The sequence below is a fragment of the Panthera tigris genome, chromosome C1 (genome assembly GCF_018350195.1).
Source record: "Panthera tigris isolate Pti1 chromosome C1, P.tigris_Pti1_mat1.1, whole genome shotgun sequence".
Lineage (NCBI taxonomy): Eukaryota > Metazoa > Chordata > Mammalia > Carnivora > Felidae > Panthera > Panthera tigris.
The window spans coordinates 34,223,843-34,241,024 of NC_056667.1; the positions used below are offsets into that span (position 1 = coordinate 34,223,843).

Below are 17,182 nucleotides of genomic sequence, written 5' to 3' on the forward strand. Positions count from 1 at the left end.
GGAGCACCAGTGGACTGTTGAGTGGGGACGATGAGGTCCGGAGACACGGAGGTGCAGGTGTATGTAAGGCCATGGTGGGACAGGGCAGCCTCCAGCTCTTGTGAAATGTTCAGAGGCACATCTCACTCCATCTCACCATGCGCTCATTTGCCAGGCGTCACTGAGGTGTCCTGTGTGCTGACACCATGCTGCTCCCTGTCTCTCACGGTCTAGTGGGAACAGGCCCGAAACTAGAGTTGTAATGCGATGTAGTAGGTGCTGTCACTGAGCACCCTCCTGATGCTTGATGAAGGCTGGAGGTGCTCCGTCCATTGTCCGTGGGGTCTGGAGAGGACAGGGCATGTGAGAGGCAGTCACTCAGGCCCCATTCCTCCCGCCTCCACCAGCCTCCCCTTCCCATGCCCCAGAATGCCCGGTAACCCAGAAAGGAGCTGCCTTCCTAATCCCCCACTCATCCCTGTCCCCCTCCTCAGTCCTGAAAGTGGAAAGCTGGTCTCATTGCTGCGGGGCCTCTGACTGGTTGTCAGTTCAGTGAGGCCCTGAGACCTAGGTTGGGCTGGAATGGGTGTGGTTCCAGCCCAGCAGGGGGACAGAAGACAGGGGCTGGGGGGTTGGCCCCTGGATAGCCTGGACACAGGCCCAACCTCCCAGCTGTAGCTCAGGACTTGGGGAAGGAGGGAGGGGCCTAAGGCCAGCCAGGGTGCCACGTTCATGCACAAGAGAGGACTGGGCTCCAGAATTTGGGAAGACAACATGGCTTAAGAGGGGAAAGCAGGTCAGGCCTTGGAGTCATATAGACTTGGGTTTAGATTTAGAGTCTGTCACTTGTTAGCTGGGTTACCTTAGGCAAATTACCCAGGCCCCTTAGATTTAGTCTTATCCGTAAAACAGGAGTAATCCTTCCCATTGTTCAGGATTGTTTTAAATATTAAACCAGCTGAAATATAGAAGCACCTGGCCTGGTGCTCAACACTTAGCAAGTGCTATCTGTAGCAATGATTAATGCTACTTCTATCTATCTATCTATCTATCTATCTATCTATCTATCTATTAATTATTGGTGCCAGTAGAAAAGCCCAGTTGCACTAGGGAATGAAGCATTGTCTGTCTAGGCTGTAGGGTCTGACCTAGGAGATGACCTAAAGCAGGGGTCCGAGGCCAGGCCTTGAGGCAGGAGACACAGGGCCTCCTGGGAGAGACAGCAGGGGTGGGCTAATAGTCTAGGAAATCCACAGGGCAAACAGGGCCACCAGGTCCCTGCCTATGAGGCCGTATTGGACTGGGCCCGAGATGGGGACTGAATGTCCATCTGCACCTAAGCCTGTATGCTGTTCCAGACCTGGGAGGGATGCCGAGCCTTAGGAGCTCAGTGTGGACATCACCTCACGTCAGGGGCGACTCCGCACAGGGCACCTGGAAAGGGTGCTGAGGCTGGCACGCAGCGTGGCTTCCTCCTGCTGTGACTAGGCTTCTGCTGAACCAGCAACCATCTCCCCGCCAGACCTCAGAGACAAGCTCTCCTGGGACACTGTTTCCTTTGCAGCCAGCTCTGGTGGCTCATTCCTCTTCTGCCCTGAGGGCCAGGAGGCCTCCATGCTCGGCCCCTCGGCCACATGCTAACTGCTACTCCTCTGCACGCAGACAGAAAGTGCTGAGGGATTGGGGTTCATGCCGTCTCACCCCCTGCTCCTCTCGTCACTGTCATCGGTGACCTCTTGGTTACTGAGCCTCATAATCAGTATGATCACTGTGCCACCTTCTCTTCTCCCCTCTTCCTGCCTCTCTCCTCGTCCTCCTTTCTCCTCTTCCTCTGCCTCCTCCGGCTTCCGCCACCCTCGTCACAGCTGTCACGTGTTACGCTCTCCAGTTTGCCAGCCTCCTTTGAATTTATTCTCGTAACAATCCTATTAGATCAGTTCTGTTACTACCCCCATTTGGGGGATTGGGAAACTGAGGGACAGGGAGGATGAGTTGCTTGCTCCAGCTCATACAGCTAGCTGAGTGGGAGAACTGAAGTCATACCCAGCTCTGACTGCTTCAGGGGTCTTGCTAAGAAATAAGCTCAGCCACATCACCCTGCTGCGTAGAATCCTCTGTCGATCAGCTCCCACCTGTCACGGCCCATGAGAATAAGAGCTGCCGTTTACTGAGCTCTTCCACATACCAGGCTCTGGGCCACACGATTTACAAGCAGTGCATCAGCCAGCCATGTCAACAACCCTACAAGGCCAGGCGACAAGTAACAGTAAGTGGGAGGGTCGCGTTTGGAGCCAGAGGTATCTTGTGTAACCATAACATGTAACACCTCTCATTCATTCATTCATTCGGCCAATTCCAATCACCAAAATCACACAGAGCCCCGGGCTTCATGTGCTGTCTCCCTGGCCTGACAACTCCCCCTCCCCACGACTATCTCATCCAGCCAGTCCACTGCCAGGGAGTCCCCATGGAGAGAAACTTGAGCTGAGATAGTGGTGTTACCTTACCGGCGTCTTTTTTTAAAAGTTTATTTATTTGTTTTGAGAGAGCACAAGTTGGGGAGGGGCCGAGAGGGAGGGAGAGAGAGAATCCCAAGCAGGCTCCACGCTGTCTGTGTAGAGCCCGATGCAGAGCTCGAACTCACGAACTGTGAGATCATGACCTGAGCTGAAGTTGGCTGCTTAACTGACTGAGCCACCCAGGTGCCCCACCTTACCAGCATCTTGATGCCACTTGCCACCCCTGTGTCCTGTCCCTGGCCGTCGTTCCTCTCGGAGCCTACTCACCACCGTCTTCAGTTCCACTACACCTCCATCCCTGTCCTAAGCCGAAGTCTCACACCCTACTCCACAGGGAGAATAAAGGTGGTCAGCAATCAAGAACTCTGGACTTCCCAGCCTCCAGTGTATGAAGTTACCTGCCTCCCCATCCATCCCGGCTTCCCCCAGTATGCTTTCTGTGCCTCTCCCATCCAAGGTCACTTTTCTCCCAGGTTCTGGATGCCGTCTTGTCCCACCTCCCCAGGAACTATCTTCCTTTACTTCTTTTCTCACCTCTTACTGGATCCTCCTCTCACACATGTAATTTTGTTCAGGTCTCTCTCACCTTAAAAGCCCTCTTTACTTTGTATTCCTCCTCTGTCCTTCCTTCCTTTTCAGGTTTCCAGAAAGAGTCATTACCTCTCCACGATGCCTCTCCATTTCTTCCCCTTCTATTTCCCCACCCTCTCCAGTCCAGCTTCCATACCTGTCTCTCTGCTGGCAGCGACCTGATTCCAAATCCAGTGGACTCAACCTCTGCCTCCCTTTAAAGGAACAACTTGTCAGCAGATACCCAGCGAGCATTTGCTGTGAACTGGGCACAGTACCGAGTTGCGGGGATAGTCCCTGGTCTTACAGGCTTGTGGCCAAACTCCTGGGAGGCATGCTTCATTCCTCCTCCTTTGCCTTCTGTATTCATTCAGTCTCCAAATCTGGGATTTCCCCCCTTTAAAAATAACCTCACTTGCCTTATTTCAGCAGCTTCCTATCTCCCTGCCTTCAGTCCAGTCACCCTCCAGTCTGTTCTCCAAATCTGTGTCCAAAAGAATCCTCCTCAAGTGTCCCTCTGGTTGGTTCCTTCTCCTGCTTAATGGTTCCCTTTGCCTACATGTTGCCACTCTCAAAGGGCCTTCTTATGCCCACATATGGGTATCACCTAGAAACTTGGCAGAAATGCATTTGGAGCCCCACCTTTGGCCTGGTGAATGAGAACCTCTGGGGGTGGGCCCAGCCATCTGTTGTAATGAGCCCTCCAGGAGGTTTGGATACAGGCTCAGCTGTGAGAACCACTGGCCTGCAGGATAAAACCAGGCTCTGTGGCATAGCGCCCATGACCTGGCCCCTGCCGACCCGTTCCTTGTCCTTGCCCCTCTTCCTTGCACCCAACATACACCCTCCACTCTGGCTGTGCCGGAATAGAGAGATCCTATATCCCACCTCCACGCCTCACCTGCTCCCCTTCGTGAGGCTGTCATAGATGCCTCTCTTCAGAGTCCCCACCGAAACACTCCTCACGCCTGAGGGGTCACTGCCCTGCCAACTCTCACAAGCCCCCAGAGGACCGGGACCATGGGGTTTGTCTCTGTAAGTCCATCGCCTCCAGCAATGTCTTAAACACAGTTGGCCCACACGTAAATGAATAAATACATGTGGAAACTGAGGCCCAGAGTAAGTCAGGAACCTCTGGAAGAGTCAGGATTCCAACCCAAGTCTTCTGACCCTCAGCCAGGACTCTTTCCTCTTGGCTGGGCTGCCTCCCCCTTTCATGGCCCTGGGAGGTCGTTCTTTTAGATCCAGACCCTTGCTCTCCTCTTGCTTCTCTGGGGCCTCTCTTTCCTTTAGCCATGTTTGATCTTCTTTTTGCAGGTCAAGATCACTGTCCTTGATAAAAAAAACGAGAACTGCACAGTGCCTGGCGCTTTGCCTCTTTCAGTTGTCTGTCAACCTCATGAAGTCGGCCCCAAGCTGACTCCTATTTCTGTCCATTGCTTTTGCCAAATATAGCTTTCAAAACGGTTTTTTTTGACCCTCTCCTCAAAGCACACATCAAGATAAATTCCAAATGGACTAAAAAGTAAAATATAAAAATACAACCAAAGGGAACTTTGAAGTAAGTAGAATAGAAATCACATCCCCGGAGGGAAAAGAACTTTCAAGGGGTGGACGCGCTAGGAGAAATGAGACTTGATAATATATGAAAATTTAAACTGAATTCACAACAATGAAGAGACTGGATGCCACAGAGCCTTGGAAAGTGTGTTTGGGAAATATGACAGACAAATGGTTATTGTTATGAGAGTTGACAAGAAAACCATTAGGACCCCAGCACATAAAGGGCAGGAGACTGAGCAGATCACACAGAAGGAAATATAACTAGTAACAAAAATATGTTTAACCTTCCAGCAGTCAGAGAAATTCATGTGAAGACAACAGGATGCCATTATCACCCACCACATCTTTAAAGAACATGTTTAAATGATCATATGTGATTCTGGCAAGAGTTCAGTGACAGGTGCTCTCAGAGGCTACTGGTCGGAGTATAAACGGGGAGAAGATTTTTGGAAAGAAAATGACATTTGGCACCAATAGCCATTACCCAAAGGAAGGACAGATCGGCACACAAAGATTGTTTTATTAGAGTGTTATTTAATAATGGCCAAACCCAAATATAACCTGAGGGGTCTATTATGTAAATGATAGTTCGGTGACGTGAAGGAGTGCTGTCCTCATGGCTGTCCTCACAGCCGTCCTCACGGCCGCCCCCCCCCCCCCTGCCATGCTCCTTTGGTGTAGGCAAGGTTGGCAAAGCAGTGCTGGGTTCGGTGTTGGGAACGATGATTCCTCTGCCTCAGCCCATGTCTTCGGGGTTCGTTTTTCCTCTTCTGTACAGTGGGGACAGGAAAAGCTTCCCCGTGTGGCTCCCTGTCAGACTGCCCTCAGGAGCGAGCAAGACAGTACACGTGGCGACGCTGGACACAGTGTGCTCCCCCTGCAGGTGACGGTCCCCTTCTGAGAAGCGAGATTCAGCCAGGCAAGGGCCCAGGAGTGAGTGTGTCAGGGAGAGCACGGGGCCTGGGCACAGGGCAAGTGCCACTTGGGCGGGAAGGTCCAGCCACCCCATTTCTCAGCCTCCAGGACACTTAAGTAAATTTGCCTTGGACCCTAACCAGCTGCCCGTCTCAGCCTCTTGGAGATCGTAGATGAAGTTTGGGGCACAGAGAAGAGCACTGGTAGTGAGTGTGGTACAGTTGGTGAATTAAAAATAATTCAGTATAACTGGTGTGCGACGTGAGTGCAGTGCCCCTGTACGGGGGCGGGAGGGCACCTGGTTCTCCTCCTACCACACCCCTGCCATGGAGTGAAGAGGAGTAAGCAGGCCAAGAGGGAGCTGCCCCCCGCAGGCGCATCCCCAGGCGCTAGACCATTACCAGCTGCTAGAGACCTCAGAATTTCTTGCACTCGCAGTGGTCAGTCCACTTCCTTCCTCCTAAAGACAGAATCCACCTCTCTGTGCAGACCCCTAAGCCCAAGGAGGGCTGTTTGCAGGGAGGTGGAGGTGCGGGCTGGGGAGTCTGCTCACGTGTGCACAACGCTTCTCGTGGCGTGGGTGGGGACGGGAGTGGAGAGAGAAGGGAGCCGGGCTGGGGCTGTCTCTCCTCACAGCACCACGGCCCGGCACAGATCTGCAGGAGGCCGGATTCTAAATTCAAACCTGGGTCCCCAGGTGGTTTTTCAAGGGAGAAGAGAATATATTTTTATTTAACAGCTTGGTACCTTGATTTATAACTCTCAAATATTTAGAATCCAAGATTCAGACATGTGGTATTGGACTTCCATTTGAAATTTTGTCCCTGGCCCCACAAGCGATGGGGCTGGCCTGCATGTATGTGGGGGCAAGGGCTGCAGACGAGGCTGAGTAGGCAGAGGACAGACGGTGAAGGGTCTTGTGACGGGTCTTTGGTATAAAGGTCACGTCAGGGAGCTCGGACTTCATCCTGTGGACTAAACAATAGCAGAAGCCAAAGAGCTGACTTGTCACCAGACATATGACACGCGTGACTTCATTGTCATAGCCCCAAAACGCCATGAAGCAGAAACTATTCTTATTTCCCCTACTCTATAGACGAGGATAATAAGACTTAGATAGGACAAAAACATAGGCCAGGGACACAGAGTGAGCAGTTAAGGTGTCAGGGTTCAAAAACAGACCTGCAGAATAATTGGGGCAGCTCAGGCCGCAAGCAGGATGGGCTGAAGCTTGAAGGTGGGAAGCGTATGGTCGCACGGTGAGCCAGCGCAGAAGCTGCAGACTTGGTAGTTGCTTAGTCCCCGGGCAGGAGGGAGAGGGCAAGGTCACGGGAGATGGATCACTAGGTTTGGGTTGCTGGGGAAGAACAGTGGTAGTGGATCCTCAGGGGACATAGATTGGATAAGAAAACAAGCCTCTTGGGCCTGGGTTTCTTCAGCAGGGGACTGGACCACATGCTCTTGAAGGTCTCTTTTTGTATGATTGTAATCTGCATTTTGAGGGTTGGTCGTCTGGAATACTATAGAATATGTCTGTACAAAAAGAACATGGTTTATGTCTAGCAGGCACCCAAGTATTTGTGATCTTTGTGATTTGCAGTCATTAGCTTTGAAGTATCTGCATCTGTAAATAGCTTCTTTTTGAGCTCTTCATTTTGCTTCTAGTTCTGTTCCTGTGTCACCTTGCCCTCCCTCCCATTTTATATGCCACGTGTGTGAACATTTTTGGGGTATGTCTCCTCTGTATTCTAAATAAGCACGGCAGGTATTCTAAGCCTCTTTTTTGGCTCTTGCTCACATTATAATCATCCTACCATGTATTGAGGTCTTTGTATACTACCCTGTCTTTTCCACTGAGTTACAGATTCATGTTGGTTTAGGAAAACAAAAGCAAAAACCAGACCCACGCGCTGAATTATCCTGACAGGCTGTCTCCGTGGGCAGTGGAAAGCCACTGAACATTCTAGTCCTCCTGAGAGTGTGCAGGTCAGACCTGTGCAGGGAAGGGAAGGAATTGAAGGTGGAGGTGGGCAGACCTGGTAGCTGTTGGGGTGACCCCAGGGAGAGGGGGTAGCCTGTCCCAAGGCAATAGCAGCCGGGAGCCCGAGTGAGTGCGCCCACCCTGCCCTGGGCCGCGGGACACCAGCCCAAGGTCAGCCTCTCTACTCCCAGATCTCTCATCTCCTGAGGGAGAGGGAGGAAGGGGCTGCGGAAGGAGACCTGTCCAGGGAGGCACCTTCTTCCCAGAAGCTTTCCCCATTGCTCCTGGCTGTTGCATCAGCGGGAGACTGGCGGCTGCACACCCATGAGCTGGGTCCAGGCTTGACTGAGGCAGGGACATTCCTGGAGGGGGAGGGACTCGACAAGGAATGCAGTCCACAGCTGGCCTTGAGGAGAGGTTTGACCATTCTGGGGCCAGCGTCATGGGCTGGCTTTATAGGCCTCTGTGTTGTGTCCTGTGGGGCAGGGAAATGAGCTGTGAGAGGCCTGGGGCCAAATTTGGGCAAGCCTTCTGGAACAGGGCTGCGTTGTGGGGCCGGGCTTGGCAGGGTCACCCAGCGCGGGAAGGCTCCGTCGCCCACTGCCCTCCTGCAGGGAACCGGAGGGAAAAGCAGGCTTCCCCGTGTGAACGCGTGTGTGTCTGTGTACTGGCCTGCGTGGCATCCGGCGTTTCCGACCACACCCTCTCCTTGCCTCTCCACTTCTGTGACACTGGCTCACAAACATAATAGACGAGACTTACTAAGCTCGCGCTATGTGCCAAACATGGTGCCAGATGCTTTTGCAAAGTGCATAGCACCTCGTACAATCCTCGCAACAGTCTGGGAAGTGGGTCCCGTCATCCCTGTTAGGCCCGAGGAAGTTGAGGCTTGAAGAGATGATGTGACTGCCCCCAGGTCACACGCGTGTCAAATCAGGATGCGAACCCCGGTTTTCCAGACTCCAAGGCTCCTGCTCTTTCAGTCGCATCCCTGTCTGTCTCATGGCTCCTCTTGGTCTCTCCCAGGTGCCTCTGCTTCCACCTGCCCCGTTGACGTTGGTGGGTATGGGGTTCTCATCCCTTCTCACCTGATAACCCGAGATTTTTTTTTCCTTTCCAAGTTTTTATTTAAATTCCAGTTAGTTGTCCAAAGGATAAAAAATGCTGATTCGAAGGGGCACACACATCCCAATGTTTATAGCAGCGCTATCAACAATAGCCAAAGTATGGGAAGGACCCAAATGTCCATCGACAGATGAATGGATAAAGATGTGGTATATGCATGCGACGGAACATTACTCAGAAAGAATGAAATCTTGCCATTTGCAACAATGTGGACGGAAGTAGAATGTATTATGCTAAGGGAAATAAGTCAGTCAGAAAGCTAAATATCATATGATTTCACTCATGTGGAATTTAAGAAACAAAACGGGGGAAGAGAAGGAGAAATAAGATGAAAACAGAGAGGGAGGCAAACCATAAGAGACTCTTAAATACAGAGAACAAACTGAGGGTTGCTGGAGGGGAGGTGGGAGGAGGGATGGGCTAGATGGGTGATGGGCATTAAGGAGGACGCTTGTCGGGATGAACACTGGGTGTTACATGTAAGTGGTATGTTAACTAACTTGGATTTACATAAAATTTTTAAAAAATAAGGAACAAACGATCATAACTGACCTCAGAAATACCTGTATTATTGTCTAAAAGCAAAACAGATAGATAGGTAGATAGATAGATAGATAGATAGATAGATAGATAAAATTCCAGTTAGTTAGCATACAGTGTAAATTTAGTTTCGGGAGTAGAATTTAGTGATTTATCACTTACATACAGCACCTGGTGCTCATCACAAGTGCCCTCTTTAATCCCCATCACCTATTTAACCCATCCTGATACCAGAGATTCTTTTTTTTTTTTTTAAGTTTATTTATTTTTGAGAGAGACAGAGACAGAATGCGAGTGGGTGAGGGGCAGAGAGAGAGAGGGAGACACAGAATCCAAAGCTGGCTCCAGGCTCTGAGCTTTCAGCACAGAGCCCCACGCAGGGCTCGAACTCATGAGCTGTGCGATCATGACCTGAGCCGAAGTCGGTCGCTCAACCGACTGAGCCACCCAGGCGCCCCACGATACCAGAGATTCTTAATCAGAAGTCAGCAGATCCCTTGAGTTCGGGGATTCTGTGAACCTCTGCAAGGGTTGCAAAATGTAATGTGTATGTGCCTGTATATGTTTTTCTGAGAAGAGAAGCCATAGCTTCTATTTTAGGAGACAGGCTGGTACTTGATATTTTATGGCTGGGGAAACACCGAAATACCCAAATCATATCTTAGTCTTATTGTTCCTCCTTTCCCTGAAATTCCTAAGGAGACTCTGCCTCAGGACAGTGACAGATGGGGAAAAATAAAACAGAGCCACTGACTTGTTCCGTATGCCAGTTCCCAGGGCTCTCACGCAGGGCTCCCTGGGACTTGAGACCAAGCGCAGGCCTCCTGTCCCTGGGGGACCTACATTTTTCCCCTGAGGCAGGGAGCAGAGGCCAAGATCAGGAGCTGGGCCTGTGCTGCATGGGAGCAGGGAGTCAAAAAGAGAGGCGTGTGTGTGTGTGTGTGTGTGTGTGTGTGTGTGTGTGTGTGAGAGAGAGAGAGAGAGAGAGAGAGAGAGTGAGAGAGAGAGACTTTTTGCCTTGTCCCAGTAAATGTGACACATTCAGTACCCTCAAACCTAAGTGGCCAGGTCAGCTGCTCCTCCTCCCCGCTGAAGCTTTTATCAGATTTTCACAGAGGGTTTGAGGTGATAAGCTCATTTGCCAGTTTTGCATAGTGGTCACATATGGGGCTTCAGACGTTTCAGAGAGGGTGTCATGGAGAGAGCCAGATTCTGAAGTTGGATCCAGCCAGACCATTTCCTCGCCTCTCTGGGCCCCAGTGCCCTCCGTGAAATGGGATGTGGGGCACCAACCAGGTGACCCCTATTCACCCCAGAGCTGCTGGAGGCAGAGGGGAGGTCTCATTCTTCCTCAGCTCCAGGCCCCAGACTTCCTGAGGTGGGAAGTCTGAGGGTGGGAATATGGTAGTGATGGTGATAAATAGCATGGAGAAAGAACGCCCATCTTGCTTTTATGACACTCGGGTTTGAGTATTGGCCCAGCCACTTGTGTGACCTTGAGCATACTACTTTGTCTTGGGATCTGTAGCTGTGAAGTGGGGGAGAATGGAGGAGATACAAATCAAGTATTGTCTGTGAAAACTAGCCTGGAGCCTCGCACACCCCAGGCTGTGCCTGTTCCTGGCTCTCCCAAGCAGCCCCTGTGCCCTCTGCTCTTCACGTGTGGGGGACAGGCACGGGCAGAAACCCCGGGGGAGAACTCTTGGAGCCTGCCAGGCTCCGCAGAGGGGACAGGGGCCTGGCACAGGCTGGCACCTGCCATTCCTTTCAGTCCACACCTGGCCCTCCCAGGAGCGGTTCCTCCCCAGGTCTGCGTGAGATCTGGGCCATGTTCACACTTCCCTTTCCTACCGGGTACTGTCGCCCCTGACCTTGGGTCTGTGGGATTCTAAGAAGATAGAATTGAAAGAAGCACATGACCAAGTAAGCCAGGATGGGCTGAAGATACGAAGAATTTAATGTGGATTCCTGGTGTTCTGGTTTGGAAGATGGGTGGATAGTAGAAGAGAGAACACAGAAGGCAGAGCAGATCTGGAGAAACCAGAAGAAACCAGGTCCGTGTCCAGCAACAGCAGATTGGTTAAATAAGTTACAGTGCATCTTAGTGACACAATTCTTAGAAAACATACTTTTGATGTCTATAACATTGAGTTATACAGATGTATCATTTAATCGAACCTCTGTTGTAAGCCTCTGGATTTTTTTTTTTTTAGTTTTTCACTTTTATGAATAACACTGTAATAAACACCTTTTTCCAAAGGTCTTCACCATTCTGACTACTTTTAGAAGAGAAATATTGCAGTCAGTGGATATAAAAACGACTTTGAGGCTTTTGATACATATTATCAGATTGCCTTTTATTTATTTTTTATTTATTTTGAGAGAGAGCAAGAGCGTGCATATAAGCAGGGGAGGGCAGAGAAAGAGGGAGAGAGAGAATCCCAAGCAGGCTCCGCACTGTCAGCACAGTGTCCAACATGAGATCTCGCTGTGAGATCATGACCTGAGCTGAAATTAGGGGTCAGCTACCTAACCCACTGAGCCACCCAGGTGCCCCTCACATCGTCTTTTAGAAAGGCTCTACCAATTTTACTCCTATAGCAATACCGGAGAATTCTACCTAGGTGTGCATTCCACCACAAAGCGCCAGGATACATACACAGAGACACATACACACGCATACACATACTTTAGAGGGTAACAAATATATATATTGCTCTACTTCTGGGCTGTCTTGTTTCACGGATCTTTGTGTCACACACAGATTCTTATACACGTATCCCATATCTTAATAATTGCAATTTCATAATATATTCTTAATATCTTATTTATTTATTTGTTTATTTAGAGAGAATGAGCAGGGGAGGGGCGTAGGGAGAGAATCTCAAGCAGGCTCCAGGCTCAGTGCAGAGCCCGACGGGGCTCGATCCCACAACCCAGGTATCATGACCTGAGCTAAAGTCAAGAGTTGGATGCTCAACCGACTGAGCCACCTAGGCACCCCTGTTAATATCTAATTTTTAAATTTGGGGGCTATTTTACCTGTTGAATATTTTGGGTGGGTTTTTAGAATCCTTTTGGTAAATTTCAAAAGCCATATTGGGATTTTTCTTAGACTTCTGTTAGGCCTTCATTTATCAGGGAGGGTGTGCCATTGTGTTAATATTCAGCCTTCCAATCTAAAAACATGGTTTATCTCCAATTTTTTTTCAAGTCCTCTTTTTATATCTCTCGATAAAGGATTGTAGTGTTTTTTTTTAATTATAGTTAAGTTTATTACTCAGTTTTGATGATTTTGTTAGGATTGCAGATGGGATCTCCTTTGTATTGTATCTGGTGACTGTTTTCTGTTGGAGTACAGATCCCATTACTAAATTATTCTGTGCCTTCTAAGTTTAGTTGATTGTTTTAGGTTTTCTAGGCGAATAACAAACACCCTGAAATAGTAGATTAGAGTCCATGGCTTGGTAATGCCTCCAGTCTGCAGGATTACTGTGACTCTCTCCAGCAGTACTGAAGCCCATTTGTAAGGGTGGAAAAGGTGGGTGAATGGACTGAGCCCAAGTTCAGGGTTTCCCTAGGCTGGGGCAATCGAAGAGCAAGGGGGCAGGGGACTGAGGGAGCTCACAAGAGAGCTGGCGTGATCTACTTCAGGGACTAGACCAGGAAGGGGTCGTGTACTGAACAGAAATGTAGGGCTGGGAACTGGAAGAAGGGAGAGAGTCAGGAGACGAAGGTGTGGCCTTGGAATGGATGCTGGGATGTCGCGTTTCAGAGCTGATGCCTTTCCCATATGGGACTGCACTCCCTGAGATCTCCACTTTGCTGTTAAAGAAACTGAAGTTCAGAGAGCTTGTGACTTGCCTAACGTCATCCACCACTAATCAGTGGCATACTATGTTCCTCTGTGCCTTACTAGCTCACGTTCTGTCCTTATTTTTCAGGTTCACTTTAGAACAGTTGACTGAAAGCAAGGAGACACCAGAAGGGAAAGGAGGAGAGCCCAGCAGAGCAGATAGGAGAGAGAGGGCAGGGTCCTCGTGGGCCCCTCAGCTAGTTGCGAAGGGCAGGGGACAACTGGCCCACTGGGTCTTCGTGCTGATCCAAGAATCCCCTCGAACGGGAACAGCACACCCCAGTGCCCCACGCTGTGTGCCCCTGCCCTGCAGTTCACTCTGTGTCCACCATCATACACCATGGCCCCACCATGTGCTCTCTGTTCCCCACCACCTCCTCTTGTGACTGTCATACATCCCGTGTCCCCCCGCCACACACACACACACACCAGGTCATCCCTCTACCACGGTGTTTATTCCACACAGGCCCCACCTTGTTTCTCATTTGCCTGTACACACTTGGGGTCTGGCGACACACGCACGCGGCCCCATCGCAAGCTGTGTGCCCAGCTCATGCCCACTTACGCTGTGTCTACAGAGTGCGTCGGATGGCTTCTGGAAATCTGTGGCCACTCGAGTGCCCAAGGAGCCCCCTGAGATTCGCATCCTCAACCCGTATTTCATCCAGGAGGCCGCCTTCACCCTCATCGGACTGCCCTTCAACAATGGCCTCATGGGCCGCGGGGTGAGAGAGTGGGGCCCCGGGAGAGGGCAGAGGGGAGCTGGGTCAGAGATGCTGTGGGAGGGGAGGACGGGGTGGCAGGGTGAGGGGCAGAGGGCTTGTTCCTCAGAAATGGAACTCAGCTCTGATGAGTGTCACTAAGGGTCTCAGCCTGACTCGGTCCTCCAGCTGAATTCTACGCTTCCTCCCTCCCCTCTAGAACATCCCGACCCTTGGCAGTGTGGCAGTGACCATGGCACTACACGGCTGTGATGAGGTGGCGGTTGCAGGCTTTGGCTACGACATGAGCACACCCAATGCACCCCTGCACTACTATGAGACCGTGCGCATGGCGGCCATCAAAGAGGTGCCGGGCTGGCTGGGGGGCAGTCCATTGGGCAGGGCCGATGGAGGGGTGTCCCAGCACAAAAGAACAGAAAGGGGTGAGCCAGCAGCTGGTCTGGCTGCCAAGAGCTCGCAAGAACGCTCTGCCCTGCCCTTAGCTAAGTTGGATCCCTGAAGGTCCATCCCTGTATTCAGGTCTCTGACCACCGAGCGTCCTCTGTGCCCCTGAACCCAGGACTCCTTTCCCCACCCTTCTCCCCAAACTTTCCCTCCCTGACCCTCTCCCTGCCCTGGTCCTGCACCTGCCTCATCCTTGCTATTCCCAACCCTCATGCTCATCCTGGCACCAGCTCAGGACCGTCTTCTCTACTGCAAGTCCTACCTTCCCCCCGAGGACTTTTGTGCCCCCTCAAACCACCCACAGACATTGCCTCTCAGTCCCTGTACCTCTTCTGCCCCTCCCCACCCCCCCCCTCCCCCACGGAGGAAAGCACTGAAGCTCTCTATCGCCCAGCATTGCTTCCCAAGTGATCCCTGTATTCAGGTGCCTTAATGTTCCAGAAGCATTCCAGGTCTCCCGGGCTATCAGTCAGCCTCTTCTGATGGCATCTCTGCCTCCACACCCAGGACCCACGTAAGCCCCTCTTACAACTCCCTCCACCTCCACCACCAGCCTTCCACTGATGCCAGCCTGGAACCTGCACATCTTGGGCCAGCACTTCGAGCAGCTTCTCTGATCCCACAAGGGAATGAGGGGTGGAGGGGGGGTTGGAAGACGCCTCCCATCTGTGCAGATTCTGTAAGTGTAGGGGTTCCCATCTCAGCCAGCCATCCTTCTGCTCACCGCTTATTGGTGCGCCCTTCTCCAGCCCAGAGCCCTGTCCTCCCTGAAAGCTCCCCCACCCTCTTGTCCTGCGGGGAAAACGGAGGCTGCGGCAGGGACTCTGTCAGCTCCTGCTGGCTCGTGCCCGCTGCACTCCTCACTCCCTCCCAGCCTGGCTTCCTCCTCCACCTGCCATGACTCCCACTAAGGTCACCAGTGACTCACCTCAAGGCTGCCAAATCCAGTGGACACATGTTTCCTGACCTCTCAGAAACATGCTTTATGTTGACTACTCCTTCCTCTTTGAAACTTCTCCTGCTCGGGCTTCGGAGTCAGTAATTTCTGGCGTTCTTCTGATTTCGCTCGCCAGTCTCTCTCATTCTCTTTCTCAGCGTCCTTGATTTCAGAGTCAGCATTCGCTAGGGCTCCATCCTGGACAGTCTTCTCTTGCCGTACACGTTCTGTGGGAGATTGACACCCCCATCCGTGGCTTCAGTTGCCATCTGTATTGTTTCATGCTTGGGGTTCACTCGGGCCACCTCAAGTAATGGGAAGTTATTGCAAGAATGTAAGAGAGACTTGGGAAACCAGAAACTGCCTTACGGCTGGGCCTCCTGTTGCCTGGAATGGGGTTCAGGAATAGGGGGCCCATTTCAGGTCCAGCACAGCTCCAGAACTCTCTGTCTGACCCCATCACCTTCAGCAGTGACTGGCTCCAAGCCTGCCTCCTGATTGCCAGGAGCCTGTTGGTCTTTCCATCTGTCTCTCTTCATGTATCTTCTTGCTTTTCTTGTCCCCTGCCAGCACCCATTCTGAACCACTGGCACAGCTACCTGTCTCCTGGCTTCTCTTTCCTCGTATCTGTGGTCTCTTACATACTCCCTTTGTGTAAATTTTGTGTCGGCGTTTCAGGCAGAGGGTGAAAGGCTGTAGACACGGGCAGTAGCCAGGTCACTCAGGACTTTCTGTGCCATGGTGAGGAGCTTGGACTCTACTCTGAAGGCCAGAAGGAGCCATGGAAGGATTTTAGGCTGTAGATTAGTGCATAGTAGGCCACTGCGCCTGCAGCATGAAATACAGGGGCACAGACTTCAGTACAGAGAACAAACTGAGGGTTGCTTTGGGGGAGGTGGTGGGGGGTATGGCTAAATGGGTGATGGACACTAAGGAGGGCATTTGTTGGGATGAGCATTGGGTGTTATATGTAAGTGACGATCACTGTTCTGTTCCTGAAACCAATCAATACTACACTATATGTTAACTCACTTGAATTTGAATAAGTAAAGGAAAAAAAAAATGAGGGCACTAGGTGGAGACAGAACTAGCTGGGAGGCTGTCACAGCAGTCTAGGCAAGAGATGAACACCCCTGACCAGGAACTTTTCAGTGTCAGTGAGAAGACAGAGAAAGAAACAGAATTCTAAATCCGCAGGGCCTGGGCTTGCCTCCGTACGGGAAGAAGGTAGAAGGGACAGCACCTTCCCTGAAAAGCCCTCTGGTGGAGACTGTTCCCTTTCTTCAGTGCGCCAGATCTCCGTTTTCAGGCCCAACCGCCCCCGCCCAGCCCTGTGAAACAGGCTGGCTTGAGGCTCCTGGTATCTGCCGCACCCCCTTCATGCAGGGCGCTGAGGAGGTCAAGCTATGACATCAAATGGCCTGGGTTCAGAGCCTGGCCCTGTGCTTTCCTTTCCTTACCAATAAAAAGGGTAATGACAGCACCTACTGCCTTGGGGGAAGATTAGATGTGATGATGCTTAAAAAAAAAAAAAAAAAAAAGGCCTGGCACATAGCAAGCACACATAAAGGTCCACCGGTATTACCAATATTAATGTTTTACCCCTGCTTCTCACTGTTACCTCCCAACGTCCTAGACGAGGATGCACTGGAAATGCTGGTGCCTGGGTTCAGGGTCCCTGCCGTCACCTTTAGTGTCTCCAGTAGGCAAGTGAACCAGGCAGCACCCTGGCCCCACCACTGCTTCCCCTCCACTTGGCCCATGGGCCCATTCTCCAGGCCCAGCGGGAGTGTGCGGGCTGCGAAGGCCAGTGGAGCAAGGATTGCATGTTGGGGGATGTGCAAGGGGCGTCAAAGGAGTTCAGAGGGGAGAAAAGTGAAAGGACAGAAGCGATAGGAAGGTGCAGGGTCACGGATACCAAGGGAGCAGCGTTCATGGACCGTCTGCCACGTCGGGTGCTGTCGAGAAGTCCAGCAAGATGAGTACTGGGAAATAGCCAGTGGCTGCACCAGTGAGGGGGCCCCGTGGACG

The 17,182-nt window shown here is 51.5% G+C and overlaps 1 protein-coding gene across 2 annotated transcripts in view; it reads left to right on the forward strand.

Moving 5' to 3' along the window:
- The window catches only part of ST3GAL3 (ST3 beta-galactoside alpha-2,3-sialyltransferase 3), a 199,710-nt gene that overhangs the window by 179,373 nt on the left and 3,155 nt on the right, over positions 1-17,182 (forward strand). Inside the window, exons 10-12 of one of the 2 annotated variants that reach the window (XM_042996880.1) lie at positions 5,410-5,514; positions 13,627-13,773; positions 13,970-14,116. In XM_042996880.1, the coding sequence (XP_042852814.1) occupies positions 5,410-5,514; positions 13,627-13,773; positions 13,970-14,116 (399 nt within the window). The remainder of the gene's footprint in view (positions 1-5,409; positions 5,515-13,626; positions 13,774-13,969; positions 14,117-17,182) is intronic. The other variant, XM_042996879.1, reaches the window with a different exon arrangement.